Genomic DNA, 20482 nt, shown 5'->3' on the forward strand with positions numbered 1-20482 from the left:
AGCTATTGAGGTATCTCATTGATTAGTATACCAGGCAAAGTATTCACTGGCATCTTGGAAGGGAGGGTGCGATCAGTCGTTGAGAGGAAGTTGGATGAAAACCAGTGTGGTTTCAGACCACAGAGAGGCTGTCAGGATCAGATTTTCAGTATGCGCCAGGTAACTGAAAAATGCTACGAGAGGAATAGGCAGTTGTGTTTATGTTTCATAGATCTAGAGAAAGCATATGACAGGGTACCGAGGGAAAAGATGTTCGCCATACTGGGGGACTATGGAATTAAAGGTAGATTATTAAAATCAATCAAAGGCATTTATGTTGACAATTGGGCTTCAGTGAGAATTGATGGTAGAATGAGTTCTTGGTTCAGGGTACTTACAGGAGTTAGACAAGGCTGTAATCTTTCACCTTTGCTGTTCATAGTTTACATGGATCATCTGCTGAAAGGTATAAAACGGCAGGGAGGGATTCAGTTAGGTGGAAATGTAGTAAGCAGTTTGGCCTATGCTGACGACTTGGTCTTAATGGCAGATTGTGCCAAAAGCCTGCAGTCTAAAATCTTGGAACTTGAAAATAGGTGCAATGAGTATGGTATGAAAATTAGCCTCTCGAAGACTAAATTGATGTCAGTAGGTAAGAAATTCAACAGAATTGAACGTCAGATTGGTGATACAAAGCTAGAACAGGTCGATAATTTCAAGTATTTAGGTTGTGTGTTCTCCCGGGATGGTAATATAGTAAATGAGATTGAATCAAGGTGTAGTAAAGCTAATGCAGTGAGCTCGCAGTTGCGATCATCAGTATTCTGTAAGAAGGAAGTCAGCTCCCAGACGAAACTATCTTTACATCGGTCTGTTTTCAGACCAACTTTGCTTTACGGGGGCGAAAGCTGGGTGGACTCAGGATATCTTATTCATAAGTTAGAAGTAACAGACATGAAAGTAGCAAGAATGATTGCTGGTACAAACAGGTGAGAACAATGGCAGGAGGGTACTCGGAATGAGGAGATAAAGGCTAATTTAGGAATTAACTCGATGGATGAAGCTGTACGCATAAACCGGCTTCATTGGTGGGGTCATGTGAGACGAATGGAGGAGGATAGGTTACCTTGGAGAATAATGGACTCTGTTATGGAGGGTAAGGGAAGTAGAGGGAGACCAAGACGACGATGGTTAGACTCGGTTTCTAACGATTTAAGGACAAGAGGTATAGAACTAAATGAGGCCACAACACTAGTTGCAAATCGAGGATTATGGCGACGTTTAGTAAATTCTCAGAGGCTTGCAGACTGAACGCTGAAAGGCATAACAGTCTATAATGATAATGTATGTATGTATGTAAGAATAGTTATTTTAATTAGATTGTGTCTTGCTTGCTTTGGAAAGGCCAAAAATCTCATGCCGTCGGCGATGTCTATAAACTAATCTACCTGAGTACATCCAACAGGAATGGTGTTGACTTTATTGGTGTGCGAGCCTGCACCTTTTATGTATACTAAGTTGATGGGCATCGCACTCCTGTATCACGTACAAAAATACACCGTTCATGAGCAAATGGGCATTGCATCCATCAGTAAGAAGGCACAGGCAAAGTGTTATTGTCATGTCCTTCTGCAGTATCTGACAAAGATGACAGTTTCACCCATTTCCACATAGGCCTATGATTAAAAAGACATCGACAATACGATGTATGTATGTTCAGTCCTCAGTCTGAAGGCTGGTTGGATCATCAGCAGCACCACCATTGGTTCTCATACATGGCCTAAGCATCACCGAAGAGGAATACTGGGGAAAATAAAGAGTGTATTAGTTTCCCATTGCTTTCCTCACTGAGCCAGAAGTTGCTATTGCATATCACTTTGCCAACCCTCTGAAATCCATGGAACTACCAACCCTATGTGCAACATTTTCACACCATGCATAGCAGGGATTGGCTGCATAAATAATGACACTACTAGCATCACTCATACCTATGGTCAAAGCGAAGGATAAGACTGTGACAGATCATTGAATTAACAACAATTTTCTAGCACATACCACAAGACATAATGTATTGTAAACACTTGGTCTCGCCAGCAAAGCAATGACAATACGATACAGAACTTTCAAATTAGAAGTGCTGCTGTATTTGATAAGATTTCTGGGGATATACTAAAGTCAGTATACATATCTGTAGTGCTTGATTGATTACTGTTTGTATGAAGCAAGTATACTGATCAAATGAAGAGTTGTTGTATAAATAAAAGTGATAAACATAATGCCAATAATTACAGTCTATTCATTTTGACTGTTGTTGCATGCATGCTCTTGGAAGCATTCTTTATGATTATATTATACATGTTTACAAAATTACTAACTGGTTCAAAAGAAGATAGTTCAGGTTTAGGAAATGTTATTCTACTGTTCTTCAACATACAGGATTCAAACAAGATATAGCAGATATTTTAGATTCAGGAGGACAAATGGACTGTATCATGATTTACCTATCTAAGGCTTTTGATGGGGCCTGTCATGGGAGAATACTGACAAAAATAAGTGCAATTCAGTTGGGTAAAATAGTGACTAAAGGGGTGGTTATTTTTCTAGAAAATAGAATTAAGAGCATTATAGTAGGCAAAGCTTTATTTGATCTTGTACTGATTATGTGGGGTTGTTTAGGGGTTGTAAAGTAGTGGGCATTTATATCTCCAGCAAGGCCACAATTAGAGTAGGATTACTTGATTAGAGAACAAGAAATAATGCACAGAAGGCAGCTCCATTTCTTGTGGGTGATTTCTGACAAAAAAAATTATTTTACACAGATTTTGCAGAGTTTGAGCTGGTAAGACTTGGGGAAAGGAAACAAGCTGCATGACTAAGTGGTATATTGTGAGTTGTTATTGGAGGGATCACTTGGAATGATATTAGTATATGAATAAATTTAAGTCAATGTTCTTTAAAAGTAGGAAAGATCACAACATGAAAAGAATTTGAATTTAAAGGGGACAAATATTGGCAAATGTTCAATTATAGGAAGGGGAGTTAGCGACACAAAATAATTTACCAAGGGAGTAGTTTCATAAATTTTGAAATTTGTTTCCTTCTTAAACAATTGATAAATGTTCTGCTGCCTTTGTGACAGCTCTAAATGTTGATCAGTGTTGATGTATGTATGTATGTATGTATGTATGTATGTATGTATGTATGTATGTATGTATGTATGTATGTATGTATGTATGTATTTATTTATTTATTATTATTATTTATTATGCGTGAATGGTCCCTTTTGGAACACACGAAGCTTTATTTATGATTTCGTTTGCTGAGGATCCAGGATGCTTTCATCTGTTGGCTAAAGATCCTTTTCCTTTCTTCCCTCCACTTGGTACCTGCTCATTTTGGTACTTCATTCTTTGGAGTAACTTCCCAATTGTCAATTTTCTTTCTATATATATTTCGATTCAAAATGTCTTCACAGAGAATTTGTGCGTTTTTCATGTCCTCTTTTGTTTGTTGTATCCAAGGAAAATTCTTCAGTTTGTCAACTCTTTCAAGAACTTGGTGGGTTAGTCTAGTTTCTGGAAGCCTCTTAACATGTCCATAAAATTTTAGCCTTTTTTTCGTGAGGTCTGTCGCAATATTAGATATTTTTTCTGTGGATTTCCGCGTTTGGAGGCGGTACCCTTCTCCCGTGTGTCTTGGTCCTAAAATTTTCCTCATGATTTTTCACTCTTCTTTTAGGATATTTTCCAGTTCACCCTTTCTGTGAAGCATTAGAGTTTCCCCTGCATATAAAGCCTCCGGTTTGATTACAGTATTGTAATGTTTAATCTTAACGTGGAGAGACATACATTTTTTGTTGTAGATTTCTTTTGTTCTCCCATAAGCTCTTCTGAGTTTTTGGACACAGTTGTTTTGGGCTATTTTCTCTTGTCCGGTTGTTTCGAGGATTTCGTCCAGGTATTTGAAGTGAGGGACTCTGTTGATTTGTCCGTATTTTGTATTGAGACTATGGATGTCTAGTTTTGCACAGGAAAATTCAGTTTTCTGGAAGGAGATATGAAGTCCGACCTTTCTGGCACATTCTTGGAGAATTTCAACTTGCTTTATTGCTGTGACTTTATCGCTGGACAAAAGGGCCAGGTCATCCGCAAAGGCTAACCATGGAATTTCGAGCTTGTTTTTTTTATGTCCCGATGTTTACTGGGTTCCAGCTATTTTTTGCTTTCAGTTCGTTTTCCCATTCCCTCATCACCTTATCTAGTACGAGGTTGAAGAGGAGGGGTGATAGTCCATCTCCTTACCGGATACCAGTTTTTATCAGGAATTCGTCTGAGATTTCTCCCATGAATTTCACTCTTGACTTCGAGTCAGTGAGGGTCTGTTTGGTCAAGTTTAGAGTTTTGGAGTCTAGTCCCTGTTCTTTCAGGATGCTGAACAGAAATTGACGATCAACTGAATCATAAGCCTTCTTGAAATCTACAAAGGTACAGATGATTGGAAGGTTTCTGAGGGCCCTGAATTTTAGAGCAGTTTTGAGGTTGAAGATCTGTTCAGTGCATGATCTCTGAGGGTGGAACCCAGCTTGATATTCACTAATTTTATGCTCTAGTTGTTCTTGTATTCTTTTCAACAGGCATGCAGAGAAAATTTTGTAGCTGACTTCAAGGAGGGAGATTCCCCTATAGTTGTTCACATCAGTTTTGTCTCCTTTTTTGTGAAGTGGGTGAATCAAGGCACATTTCCAGTCTTCTGGGAGTTTTTCATTTTTCCAGATTTTCTGTATGATTTCTGTAAGTTCCTTGAGTGAATTTGAACCAAGATTCTTAAGGAATTTTGCAACAGTCCCATCTCTTCCTGAGGTTCTGTTGTTCTTTAGTCATTTAATGTGGCTCTGAATTTCTTCCTGGTTTGGTGGAGGTGATTCTGGGTGAGTGAAACTGGATGCTTCTTCAAGAAATCTTTCAGTGGGTTCGGGGCTGTTAAGAAGTTCTGAGAAGTACCGTGCAAGTTCTTGGCAGTTTTCTTTATTAGTAAGCGCCAATTTTCCGTCTTGTTTCCTAAAACATAAGTTCTGTGGAATGTATTTTATTTGTTTTATTGATTTATTTATTTATTTATTTATTTATTTATTTATTTATTTACTTATTTACTTATTTATTTATTTTCCACTTGTTGGGAAAGTAGTATGAATAATGTGGGATTATTTGATATTACAGTGAGGTGTTTTGGAAATGAACGTGTATAGGAACTTGGAAAGGAACAAAGAAGCGACAAGTCATGTCATGTCATGTCATGTGTAGAAAGATGGGAACAGGGGAATGTGAATGTATGAAGATAAGGAAAATAGCTAGTCAGTGTGGAAATCGGAATCAAAAGACAGAGAAAAGGGAACAAGGAATGGTATTGGGTAAGGATTTGGAAAAAATCAGATAAAAAATTAGATGGATGGCTTTTCCGGCGTTTGCTCTATTAACCAGCGTTTCGTCTTAGGTCTGACACTAGACTCTTCAGAGTGGGATGTGTCAGACCCTACCCACTGACGCTGGGAACTTAGAATTTCCATTTGGAATTGCTAGGCGGGCATTAATTCCATTGTGGAGTTTTATCTCCCGTATGCAGTTATCAGACTGTGCTTCATAAATAAGCTTCTGATAAGTTCACCTGCATACACCCCAGCGTCAGTGGGTAGGGTCTGACACATCCCACTCTCAAGAGTCTAGTGTCAGACCTAAGACGAAACGCTGGTTAATAGAGCAAACGCCGGAAAAGCCATCCATCTAATTTTTGATCTGATTTTTGATATGCTCTATTGGTGGAAAAGAATCTAATTCCCTCCATGGGAACTTAGAATTTCCATAAGGATTTGGAGACGGACTTTGTCCTTTCATGTTTCTCCTATTCCATTGCTACCAGTACCTTGTCTGTTCCTTTCCATTTTTATATTTTTAATTGAGATACAAATTACTTATACTCTTATTGTGCTGATATGAAAATTATTTTCTCAGCTGTTTCTAGTTTATACTTATTTCCTCACTTCTTTCTTCTACTTTTCTTATTTCTTACTTATAGCCTTCCGAAGTCATAAAGGAGGAAATATTCATAGAACACCACACTGTTGATCCGCTCGCTCTGTACTTCAAGGATGAAACAAGGTATGTACACCACAAACCCTACACAAAAAGAATAAGGTCTTACCTATTCACTGTTGTGTTCAGTTGTGGATAATTTATCTCCAAAAACTGTCCATTTTTAACAGTTTGATCCTTTTTTTACAAGGTTACATTTATACTCTATTATATTAAAAATCGATTTCTGAAAATTATCTAAAATGTTCAGGAAATTTAAGATCGTATTAATGTTCCTCAATGTAGTTTTATTGTATATATACCTGCAAAAAAATATCTGGTGGATCTAGATATTTCTGAGATGTATTTGCTTATAATATATTTAAGCAACAATGAAAAAATGGCTCCATTCAGTAGTACAACAACACAAAGAATATTGAAATTTTTAACATTATGTATGTGGTTAGATTTCATTTCTTATGATCTGTCCATTTCTGTTGTGTGTTAAGCTGAAATCGAACCTCCCACTACCTTGCTTGTGGGGAAGTCATGCATCACTGCCTCTGCACCATTTGTTCATCATATTTTTGTCATCTGAAATGTCAAATGCAACTATTACCTCCAGATATTCTCCGAAATTTTGTGTGCGTGTACCAACAGTGACACACAGAGGAAGCCATGTTTATGGATTATAAACAAAATCTACAAATTCAAAATTGTTAAATTTTTATGGACATTGAAAAAATATAATTATTTCAGGTTACATAATTTAGCTCTGTTAATCAGTATATTGATGGCTCCATTCAGTAGTACAACAACACAAAGAATATTGAAATTTTTAACATTATTTATGTGGTTAGATTTCATTCTTATGATCTGTCCATTTCTGTTGTGTGTTAAGCCGAAATCGAACCTCCCACTACCTTGCTTGTGAGGAAGTCGTGCATCCTGCAGTGCCATATAAATGCTGGGCATACAGAGTCATATTGGGTAGTGCTACTTCATGTTGCTGTTTATTTTGGCCTGCGTGATCGACTTTTTCCATCTGCTTGTTGTAACGGATTCCACCTTAAACATATATTTTTTATTTTCGTCTCTTCATTCCTAGAATAACTAGACCACTCTGCAGTGGGGTCACAGGCCCAGACTTTGATGCTACACTAATGATGTTACCATTCCACTAACATACATGCCAAGCATTCCATAATTCCCATAAAATGTACGATTTTTGGGCATGTTTAACAGTTGTACGGATGAACAAAGTTGTTGTATGGATGAACAAAGTTGTTGTATGGGTTTCGAATATCCGCACTTGTTTTTCCTTTCTGCGGTCAAATCGGTTTATTTGACTTTCAATGGTAGCTGGTAATACGAGATGCAGTTTTCCAAATTCGACCGGTAAATGTATCGATAAACACATTATCGATTATCACGGTGCTTTTGTCACTTGTTCGACTTCAGCTGTTAGTTCATACACTGAGATGTTTCCAAACAATTAGCAGGCTGTGATTTTGATGAAAAGAAATCAGTGAAAGCTAGTAGGCTATGAATTTACATATAAGAACTTAAGTAACTGTGTCGTGCATTTGTTTTCTGCATCTTCTCATCTGTTTTGCTTTGCATTAACTTGTTCCTACTGTACATTCACAACTAGTGGCATGAAATATTCTCTTCAGTCCTCAGAACTGTCCAGTATCAGCATATATTCTGATATTTCTCAAACAAGAGCCATGCACACAACTGTAGAATGCTCCAATATATTGACTCTTCAAGGTTCAAATTCTTCTGTTTCTTTGTATTTCTTGTGTAAGAGAACACAATAGGCTAATTTAGAAAACAACCTTGTAATATGACCACCAATAAAAATGTTGCTTATGAAAATCATTATTCCACGCTGCTTATTTTTATTTTTGGATGGGGTTTGATTTTGTTTTCTTCACTCTAACCAGGAGAGCACAAGAATATTTTATATAATGATTTTTCTTGGTAAAGAAGGCAGAGGACAGTCCATTGTCGAAGTAGCTTAGTCCATTGAATATCATAGGACTTAGATGCTTCTGGAGGATCCACTCGAGAGGCTCTTACAGTATTTACAGCTTCCCATGTTTGTTTTTTACATCTCACCTTTGGCGCTGTATTGTCCTGACTCTCATTTTAGCAGTCTGCAATTATCACGGAGCAACTTAAATGGCTTCTTTCAAAATGTCTAAATGATTATCCATTTCAATTTGGCATCGAATTACATAAGAGCATGCTGTGAAGATTAATAAATTTCTTAATTGCTTACTTGTGGAAAGACACATGGCCAGGAGCCGATGACCTTCGATGTTAGGCCCCTTTAAACAACAATCATCATCGTCATCATCATCATCATCATCAGACACATGGCCCTGTATTAACCACTTAGTACTCAGGTTACCTTCCATTTCTGGAGAGAGACATGACCCTGATCTAATCACTTAGTAGGCTGAGGTTACCTTCCAGTTGTGGAGGGAGACATATGGCACTGAACTGACCACTTAGTGCTGAAGTTAGCTTCCACTTTTGGACAGGCACATGGCCCTGAACTGACCACTTAGTGCTGAAGTTAGCTTCCACTTTTGGACAGGCACATGGCACTGAACTGACCACTTAGTGCTGAAGTTAGCTTCCACTTGTTAAGAGACATATGGCCCTGAGCTAGCCACTTAGTACTGCAGTTACTTTCCACTTCTAGTGTGTCACATGCCCATGAGCTGACCACTTTTTTCCGCTCCTCCATGGTCTTCATATTTATAGACTTGATTGAGGTGAAAATAACACACTAATGAATCTGATCGTCTGCTATCTATGATGGTGTAGGCTGAAATATGAACTGCAAAATTCCATTCAGGCTAGAACACACTGAGAGACAATGCTCTTATGGCTACTCATAGAATTTCATCTGATATTCAGACTGTCACTGCTAATTAAGCTAGATAATCCTGAATTGTTCCTTTTGGTGAGTTATATATATTCTCAATAATGCATATAATGGAGTGAATTAAACACAAATTGAGCAAGCGTTCTGTCATTGAAACAACATTTTGTGAAAATAAGTCATTTATTTGTAGGTATTGGACACAGGCTTTAAGGGAGAGAATTTGAACATATTAATTTGAACGCTAGGATGTGTAAACTATCCATTGTTTCTCATTTTTTTACAATAGAATATTCATTAACCTGCTTCTTGTTATTCTCCTTCTTTAGCGTTTATGCTGCCTGCTGGCAAGATCCAGTGTTGTGATTCATTGTGTCCCATTAGTCCATTTTCGGGCCATGTCTGTATGTAGTCTGACAGCTTTTGGGTCATTGTGCACTTTATTGACCTTTCACTGTCTTGTTCGTTCCTTGCACCTCTTTCTACTGACTTCCTGTGTGAACACTGACTCATCCCCTGCATGCAGTGTACGCCCAAACAATTTTCTTCTGGATCGGTGCAATACCAACACATTTCCTAATAGTGTAATTTGACATGTGATTCAGTCTAGTTATGCCAGCCTTCCACCTAAGCATCTTCCTATGCATGATGCTTAGTTTTCATTCTACTGCCTTTGTAGCTGGCTGACATTCTGTGCCTTAGAAAGTAACAGGATGAATAAGAGTTAGGTAGATCTTACATTTCAGACAGTACTTCATTCAGTGGTGACCAGGGCACGCTTTGTCATTCGCCACTTCAGCCAGGCTGCGTATATCCTTAAGTTGACTTCCTCAGTAATTCGGTCATCGTCAGATATTGTAGAGCCAAGATACATAAATTTATATACTAGTGGTGTACCTTCACCATCAACGTGGATGGTTCCACCTTCTCAAGGATCTAATGTCATGTATTGTGTCTTCTTTTTATTGAGGTGTGTGCCATATTGCCCTAGTGGATTGTTCGAATCTTCTGTTTGGCACTGGAGATGAAGCTTATTCTCTGCAACCGAAATGATACCTTGGTTTTGGCTTGTTCAGGTCTGACGTAACGTGCCCATCACAGGAATGAACAGCAGTGATGATAAGGCAGGGTATCTGCAGAAGTCATAAGGATGCTCCTACGGCAGCTTGAACATAACTCCTGGATTTTACGTAGAGCAATTGAGGCGCCTAGTATCAAAACCGGCCAAGTCACTGAAGGCATATTTTTCAGAATAGATGAAAAACCTGTAGAGACAAAGCAATGATAGCCACAAAATATTTTTTTCATAGTTATATCCTTAATGGAAAATTATTTAAGTTCCGCTGTTTTGAGAAATCTGACTCATAATGAACCCATCTTTTTTGTTAATATAAATTTAGACTTGGCCATTTTTGTTGCAATTTTGTATAATTTTAGGCTTTTTTCTGAAACTGTATTCAATTTAAACTCCAAACCCTTCTGAAAAAAGGCAATTTAATGAAAATAAATTGACATTGCAATTACTTTTCTTTATTGTAATTTAAAAAAAGCATTTCAGCACACATGGGATAATAATATATGAGGAAAAACATCAGAAAGCTGAGGAGAATACAAAATAGGATTTCTCTCACTAAAAGTTCATAGTTCACTTAGATCTTGAACACAGTAAAAGAAAATGATCAGCAATAATAGTCACTTATATTAATAGAATCATTATTAAGATAGGTACTGGTCACACATGCTAAGTAATATTGTTGTTTTAAGCCTTCAATTTGCTTTTATTTATAATACAATGTCAGGCACTTCACGTGGACTATTGATGCAGACTTCAGAGATGGTGTTGGAACTCTCATGACCAGTGATAACTGTTTCACTTGCTAATATTATTCTGTAGTTTTATAAAATTGCAGTGATGGACAATCTTGCCATGTTGAGCCAAAGTCGTTCTGCAGGAGATTTTTGTCTTCTGTTTTAGAGACAGGAAGAGTAATACCTTTGATCACTGTGTGAGGTGTCATTTGAGCTAGCGATTTTCCTCTTTTACACAGACTTCGGTACTTCGCAAGTTCATTACTGTAAAATATCTCACCATTTACATGAGCAGAATTTTGTGCAAGAAACTTTGGCAATTTGTAGTAAAATATTATTCTTACCACTCTTGCTTTTGTTGTTGTGATGTCAACTGTGATGTATTTCTTAATCTATTGACGTTTCCATTATGTAGGACAAGGTATGAAAATACATTTTTAAGTTCACCAGTCAGAAAAATATACACGTTATACTACACAATAATGACAAAATACGACACACAGGAAATAGGATTGCTTTTGCGCAAATGACGCTAGAAGCCTACGAATACATAAATCAGTGTTGCAAACGAACAAAATACGAAATATGACTTCAAAGAATACACTGTACAATAAGGAACGATTTTGTCTACTGATATTATCACATTGTTGCGTAATATAAGAACACAAGATTCCAGACAATAATGGTGCAACATGACATGGCCGGTTTTGAATTCACTGCCTGCATGACTTGGCCCATTCTGTTGCACGACCAAGAATTCAGTGCTCTATAACGTGAAGACATGGACGATTTCAAAGCATATTCTTGTTTCACCTGATACTACTATATTTCTACTTCACGCTAATAACTTTAACTCATTTTCGTAGATTTTGTGACTTGGCCGGTTTTGATACTAGACGCCTCAATTGTACAACACGGTGCTCTGCAATGCCATGTTCTCGTAGCGCTGACCAGATTAGGTCATGTGGTACCCAAAGGAAGGCCTTCTCAAAGTCCAGAAAGTGGAGATGAAGCATCTTATTCTTTTTGTGGCGTTTCTCACCTAACAGCCGTGAAGTGTGGATTACAGCTGCTGTGCCACAATTTTTCACAGATCCAGCTTGGCCATTGAATGCCTAGCTAAGTCATTAATCCTTTTGTTGAGGACTTGTTCAAAAACTGTCATTGCATGTCTCAGAAGTCTGATCAGGAGGCAATTGGAAAAATTGGCTGGACTTCCCTTATTTTTGAATGAATGCTCCTTTGCCAATCTGTTGGTATTTGACCTTCTTTGATGAACTGGTTAAAAAGCTGTTTTAGCCCTACTGCTGCATCCCACCATTGAGGGAACAAAACTCTGCCGGAGGATCATCGGGAAAGATGGCTATTTATGGTTTCATCTCCTTCTGCACAGCCTGGACTTCGGTGATGCAATTTCCTTCTTTGGACCATCAACAGTAGAGAAGGTTGAGATTGGTAGATAAAAATTTTGTCAAAGTAGTTTCGCCATTGTGCCACGCTTCCATCCAGATGAGTAGTGTTTAACAGCATCATAACTGGTTCGTGGCGAATATTCATCAAAACAATATAAACACCTTTTTAATGAAAATATAATTAAAAACCTGAGAAATCACTTGTCACCAAAGAACCTAATTCCATAAAGAAGAATTGCCGCAGAGTATTTACCTTTTCTTTGATGTGATATGCCACAAAACGTATGCCATACAAACCACTGTCGTATTTTCTGCCCCTTGTTGTCTTGTTGTGGCAATATCTTGTATGATGATCAAGATGTCTAGCCTGTCATGTCTGGAATCAAATCCCCCTTTTATTTGTCCATTTATTTTCTCCTAAGTGTGCAACAACAACAACACAAGGTGGAGCCTCCCACTACATTGCTTTTGATGAAGTCATGCATCCTGTAGTGCCATATAAATGCTGGGCATACAGAGTCAAATTGGGTAGTACCACTTCATGTTGCGATTTATTTTGGCCTGCTTGTTGTAAACAGGTTCCACCTTTAACCATGTAATTTGTATTTCCGTCTCTTCATTCCTAGAATAACTAGACCACTCTGCAGTGGGGACACAGGCCCAGACTTTGATGCTACACTAATGATGTTACCATTCTACTGACATACCTGCCTTGTATTCTGTAATTTCCATAAAATGTATGATTCTTGGGTGTGTTTAATGGTTGTACGGATGAACAGCGTTATTGTATGGGTTTCAAATATCCACGCTTGTTTTCGCTATATGCAGTCAAATCGGTTTATTTGACTTTTGATGGTAGCTGGCAATACGAGATGCAGTTTTCCAAATTTGACCGGTAAATGTATCAATAAATATTTTTTCCAGGGCATATCAGGGCATCATTGAAATAATCTGGTTTCACAAATAAATATATAAATGGAGTTCTTTGGATGAGAATCTGCGGAAATCACTTACCGGGTCTCGAAGTCCCATCCTCCCTAGTTTCATTGTATCAACAGCTAAAGCTCATTAGAACACGGGTAATGAAATGTTTGTAAAAGAAAAATGAGCACTACATTAAATACAACAAATGTAGGGTTCTCCCTAAGGTACGAGGAATACACTAATATTATTAAATGAGAAGAGTTTTGTTCCCAATATTTACTAAGAATTTAATTAAACTGATAAACAATAAATTACATGAGATAATGCCATATTATTATATTATTATACACCAAAAAAAATTATTTGTATACAGTATGCCTCAAAGTCTTTGTCACTTCATACACTGTTTGGGCTATGACTTGGCATACTTTAAATCACCTTATTAGCGCGCACTAATACTATATACACAAATGCAGGTTTTATTTATCACTTAGCAATGATACTCGATGGTATTTTTGCATTGAATGGATTGACCATAATATGTGAATGACATTTTCTCGTTAGGCCATACTATTTCAGTTGGCTGTCATTGTTATGGAATTTCTGACAGATAATTGGGTACATTTTTCTACCCATGAGATCACACAGCCGCATATCGAACACTTGGTCTACCTGACCAAATAAATTACACATTATATTGAAAACATACACATATTTCTGGGTTTACCTTACCCTATTATATACAAAGCGGATCAATACAATGTTGATTTCCTGCGCATCACCATAAAACACTGGAGAACAACATAAATACATGAACAAATTATACAAAGAAATAATAAACACATTGGCAAACAATACATCTTGAAGATATGACCTAGTCAAGCCATATGGTGTCAGCTCAAATTCATCATCCTGACGCGGGTCAATCCCACGTTCGCCAGGTTCCAAGGTGCAAAAATCTGAAACTCCTATCACAAGCTAATTTAATAGATAAAAATGGGGAGGAATACATACTTTACAGACTCATAAAATTCTCAACGCTAGTCATAATATATCATTGGCATGGGATTGTTAGTGCAGTGGTGAATGAAGAAGACTCCATATGCGAATAATCTGAGAGTGTTAACAGACGGCTGAGTTCTACATGGGCTCGACACACCTTAATTTCTAGGGAGTCGTAAACCTCTCTCGGCAGCAGCCTGCGTTCAGCCTGGTGGCCACACGAACAAAACAACTTTCACTTCAATTCTCTCCGTATTTCTCACTTGCCCCCTTCCAGGCACATGATTATTCATTGGCTGCCAGTTCTTTTTTCTCATCTTTATGGCCATATTCAGCCTAGTTCATTACATCTCAATAATTATAATTATCCTGATTATTTTGCCATCCTTCATTCTGTCATCTCGAACATTTCGCAAGTACCACCTTCCCCATTTTCATGCTACTGCATGTGAAATCCACCATATTCATTTATATGGAAGACTGTATTCCCACAGATCATTTAACTACTACCATCTCACTCGCATATATATAATTCATAAGTTGCACATCGGGCTTGAACATCTTTGATGATCATATTCTTAATTATTAAGGGATTTATAAAAAAATACATGCATTACCATGTGAAGCAACTACGCAATATATATTCAAATTATTATGAAGATCCATACCAGTTAGTAAAATTAGGAAGAAATCATAAATTTAGCTGAAGTGCTGTTCCTTCCGTGAAATATATGCTTCACACACACTTGAACTTAATGGGATCATACATACTAATTCATGAAAATGAGCTGCTGAAATATTTGCGATTATCCTTGAATCACAGAAGAAACCTTAATTAAATTAATAAAATAATGTTTCTCAGTAACACTCGTATAGTGTCCCCTGCATTTTATGTTATCAATTACATAAAAATGAACAAGACTTGTATTTACAATTATATCAATATGCGAAGGTGCAGATCCCATGCATAGTATATTAAAAGAAATGTACTCATCAATACCGTGTGTGGTTAGCTGTCATCTTGAGGGTACACGTGGGGTTTTTAAACCTCAATCACTCCTAGGTTCCTCTTCCTCATGGTGTCATCCATGATGTCGTGAACTGTGGTTTCCTACGGTTGGAATATCTCGATGTTACCTGAAGAGATGAATGCAGGCACTAGGCCCGTCTGTAGTTGTTTCCAATCCTGGGTTTGACGATCACTCGTGAACCTACAGGCAAAAATGGGAAATTGGTTAATGAACACTGATTATGTGTTTACAAAGAACCTACTGGTGATTAGATCCACTCATTGATTCAAATGGACTAACCCGAATAGCGGTAAGTTTGTGTAAATCACTATTCATTCTCCTTTTATCACACGGCCTGATTAGTGGTTACCGTTACTTAATATGAGTGTCCATGGAGTATGCGGACGTTCTTCTACAAAGAACACAGTTCTATTAATTTATTGAGCATCACCCACTATTTAAATGCCTTAAAATCGGCCACTGAATGTAATTGGCTGTCTCACTAATTCTGAGCAACCTTATGCGTTTGCCCGTTCTTTGATGATTACTTTATGAGTCATCACTGAAGTTGTAAACATTTATAGGAGTAAAAATTAAAATAACACCTCCATTCATCACAACTATACTTGTCTCGTACTACACAGCTCATTTTGCGTTATCTGTACTGCACTGATGTATATTTCTTCAACACTGCTATCCATTTTGCACAGTTCCACGCCGACACAAATTACAGTGGGTTCCCGGAACTTGGTCTGGGTTTCATTTATAGTATTTTGGCTGAGTGGTCGGAGAGGTGGTAAACCACACCTCCAACCGAAATTTCACTCTGCTAATCATGATCTTCCAGCGACGTGAAGGTAATCAAATTATTGTTCTTGATCCCTGTTTTATACTGATCGAATTCCCTGTATATCCGATCATTGGGTCGTTCCCAATCTCGAAAGCGTCCTTTTCATAAATTGACGCGTCATGGATTATCTCGTAGTGACTCCCACTTTTTTCTCACATTGCCAGATCTTAACACTTGGCTTCATTCTACGCACTACATGCATCATTATCGATCCATTCTTAAAGTATTGCGTTTATGTACATCATCAATTTGCATAAAATATGCCAGTTCCAATGGGTCGTTGCTCATAAGTTTCCATAGGTAATCTCAAAAATATTCTAATTCTTACTCTTATTAGTTAAATATGGTGGTTTGGCACCAATGAATGTGCGGTTAAATCAGTAAGGATTTTTATTTCTTGGGGGTTAACATGCCTTTATCCGCCCCAATCTTTTACCCGTAGCGTCCTCTCTTCTTTCTCACTCAAAGTCAGAGCGGTAATGCGCCTTCCTCCTTTCGGTACAAGGACAGGGACCTGCCCCCTTCGAGCTTATGTACCGCAACTTGTATCCCAGTTTGGGGCGTAAATTGCTAATTACGGCACTATATATCGCAGAATGTTGCGGAAAACAGCATATATTGTTGACTGGGCCTCCTAACATGCCTATGGCGTGGTGATGAACGATTACAGTATCCCGTCCTATGCTTCCTGTAGATATACGGAACATAAACACAACACTCTATTCCTCTCATAGCATTTTTCAGTTACCTGCCCCATACAGAAAATCTTTATCCTGATCCTGTGGTCTGAAACCACATCTAACCTCCCTTGCAGTATGCCAGTGAACACTGTGCCTGTTATATTAAACAATGCTGTACTGAATCCTTGAACTTATCGTTCCATCGTTGGTCGTCAGCCTCGGCTGCTTCAGTAGAGCAATATAGAACTTCTGGATCTTGGGGTTGTTGCTAGATTTTTTCTGTCTTTTCATTGACCAAAAGGTAGTGTTCAGAGGAGAGCATATCTACTTCAAATGAGGAGCAAAAATTTTATTAACATTTTTTATTATTGTTTTCAAGGAATGAAAACATAGTGTAAAATTCATAGGCAGCAAAAACCAGAAAGCGAGAATAAAATCTGAAAATTGGGCAACATTAATCTAAATGATCCAAACGATAACAAAGAGCTAATCCACACAATCCTTGGAAAATCTGACCTTCAACAAGAAGAATTCCAGATAAACATTTAATAAAGGTTATCCACCAGTCGACCATCCTATCGGACATTGGAATACCCCCCGAATGGATCCTTATTCGAACCAAATCGACTATCAGTTGCTTTGGATTGGTTTTGAAATATTACATGAAAGCATGTTGTTCATTACGTGTTAACAGCAATTGTCACGATCAAAAATATAATTCCACCCTGTATTGTCATATCATGACACCCTTAAGTTACAGAAGAATACCGATGCTGAATATGTATCACCCCATACAAATGTTCAGAAGGAACCAACAACACTTGATTCGATGAGAATTTTATGTTACATCGTTCTGAAGGAACAAAACAGCAAAATGCAGTAAAATATTAATTCTATATGCATTTAGAAGAAATGCCAAGCATTGAAGTTAAAGAAAAGTGATACTTGAAAATGTCCTTACTAACCAACTTTCAGGTTATGAAACAGTTGTGTCGTTAATTTCGTTAAGTACAAGTCCAGAATATAAAACAAACAAAGCGAAATATTTCCAATTTTCTATAACTATGACTACAATTACAAATATGTGTCCCTACACTTGTCCCACTAAACCAAACTATAAGTGATCGGTAGAATAACGGAAAATGAAAATAAAGTATGTTAACAGCTGACGGATCGAAACCGCATTTGTAGTGTAAATCCTACATAAATGAACTAAATGTCAACACACAACCCTATCATAATATACTGGACACCCGAACAATAAATCTTGAAGTAAAGACAACTGAATAGAAAACAAAAGTTAATCGAACTTGAGAACACACGCGGCTAAGCGGTAAGGATCAGTCTCCATTAGCCAGGTTTCCACATGGGACAATCCTTAAATTCATGCCGCTTCTGACGCAGCGCTATTATGGGAGCACCTGGCTTATAAGGATAATGCCGAAAGATGACCTGAATAGTACCTGCTAATACCTTTCATATTCATATCCACTTTTGCAAACACTAACATCGTTGAAGTCGTTTCGCAAAAATGTCTAAGCTATCCTGTCACTGAGCTAACGTTACAGTGTCTATTCATCCTTATATTTTTTTGCTATTTGCTTACGTCGCTCCGACACAGATATGTCTTACGGCGACAATGGGATAGGAAAGGCCTAGGAATTCGAAGGAAGCGGCCATGGCCTTAATTAAGGTACAGCCCCAGCATTTGCCTGGTGTGAAAAGAGGAAACCACGGAAAACTATCTCCAGGGCTGCCGACAGTGGGGCTCAAACCCACTATCTCCTGATTACTGGATACTGGCCGCACTTAAGCGACTGCAGCTATCGAGCTTGGTCTTAAATTATTTAATACACATGGTATACTCAATCTATCATTGAGCCAACCTTACGGTATCAACACATCATTCATTCTGCAAGGCGAAATTGAAAGTTTGAACACTATGCCCGGTTATTTACGTCTGATCCTCGTTGAAACTCTGAAGTAAAAATCGCTACAAAAATGAACTCGAAACTGGAAATATTACTGTGTCTACTTCCTACAATAAAGCATGAAATCAAAATTAAGCAACATGTCCAAATAGTTCAATCTATTCCTCAACGCACTATCAGCACATGCAGTAAAGTTCGCTAAATAAAAATAAACTCAACTCTTGTTTGTTATTACGTAATATCACTGAAAACAGTAATCACTACCATCACGATATTTACGGCATTTCTCGAGTGTGAGGCTCCAACTGACCTGCAATGTCAACACTCGAAACTGGTATCACCGTGAACTGCCCAGTGAAGTAACTAGCCATCGATCTACGCAGGCTAAGCTACATTCCAATGAAAATAGTTCACACCCAAAATGTTTTCAGTCAGCGATATATTCGTCTCGAAATATACAGAATAGAATTCAATTTACAACAATCGGGTATTATCTTGACCGTGTGTCAGAATGTATTCCTACCGAGCTCGATAGCTGCAGTCGCTCAAGTGCGGGCAGTATCCAGTATTCGGGAGATCGTGGGTTCGAGCCCCACTGTCGCCAGCCCTGAAGATGGTTTTCCGTGGTTTCCCATTTTCACACCAGGCAAATGCTGGGGCTGTACCTTAATTAAGGCCACAGCCACTTCCTTCCCAGTCCTAGCCCTTTCCTGACCCATCGTCGCCGTAAGACCTATCTGTGTCGGTGCGACGTAAAGCCAATAGCAAAAAAAAAATGTATTTCTTTTGTGAGGTCGGCTGTCACAAAATGCACTTCGTCGGTATCAAATAGAATTGTCACTTAGACTTAATTGTCGTTACCTACAGTCTTACATAAAATAGTAACCATGAGATAACATAAACTTCTACTTAAAATAGGCGCTACAACGCACTCACTTTGATTGTACTACTTTTATATTCATCAATCGTTCTGGATTGCTACAGGACAATGATGTGTCTTTTCGTTATTATAGTGTGGGGGCGAATTGTCTGTTTGTTTATGTCAGCGCACGAGTCTTTATAATGTGTACAAATTTCTTTTAAAAGTGTAAAAGTGAAGTTAAACATTGCAATGAAAATCAGTGATATAATGTTCGGGCCAGTAAAAGTTACAATAATGATAACGATAAGGTAACCGTTATGAGTGTGATAAATTCAGATATCATATTATCTAATAATGTTCACGTCAGAATAAAATAGAGATGATAAATTTATGTGTTCAGCAGTAATTTCAAGCGATATTTGTGGTTTATATCGAAATCCAGTGAAGTAAATCGTAAGTCGACATTTTTGTGAAACTTACATTTCGTGACACCATGTGTATTTTTGAAACAGGAAATCACGGTATGCTCTTTTGCTCGCGTTGTCAGGAAAAATTTCGAGAAGTTAATTATGAGATCATTATAAAGTTGTTTGATCATGGGATCGCTTGTATTTTAAAAAGTTTCAAGCAAGAAGCAAATGAATAATAATAGGAAGGAAAAATTTTATGAGTGACGTAGAATAAGCACGTTTTGATAGACTGCAGTGGAAAAAATTAATGAGCATTCTAAGCAGGAACGGAATCGACCGGAAGGAGAGGAGGCCTATCTCTGCCAGACTGCAGTCCTTCCTTGCCGATTACAAAAAAATCACATCGACCGAGGTAATTCACAGGAGCTATCTATGAATCTGCTGTCTCCCTATGAGAAACTGAGGAATCCTACAATTATTTAACATATGATTTTCTTCCCCAACCAGGACAGATATCGTGGATACAATGTTATCAATATCTAATGCATCTCTGTTCACCATTTGCCACTTCGTAATATACACCTCCCTCAAGCTACCTGGCTTTCGAGTCTCTACAAGTCTATTTCGCCCACTTTAAACCAATGATGAC

The 20482-nt window shown here is 37.9% G+C and overlaps 1 protein-coding gene across 1 annotated transcript in view; it reads left to right on the plus strand.

Annotated features, from left to right (window-relative positions):
* The window catches only part of LOC137501069 (zinc finger protein ZFP2-like), a 45489-nt gene that overhangs the window by 11170 nt on the left and 13837 nt on the right, over positions 1–20482 (plus strand). The window contains exon 3 of the mRNA XM_068227977.1: positions 6049–6131. Coding sequence (XP_068084078.1) covers positions 6049–6131 — 83 coding nt within the window. The remainder of the gene's footprint in view (positions 1–6048; positions 6132–20482) is intronic.

The sequence above is a fragment of the Anabrus simplex genome, chromosome 5 (assembly GCF_040414725.1).
Source record: "Anabrus simplex isolate iqAnaSimp1 chromosome 5, ASM4041472v1, whole genome shotgun sequence".
NCBI lineage: Eukaryota > Metazoa > Arthropoda > Insecta > Orthoptera > Tettigoniidae > Anabrus > Anabrus simplex.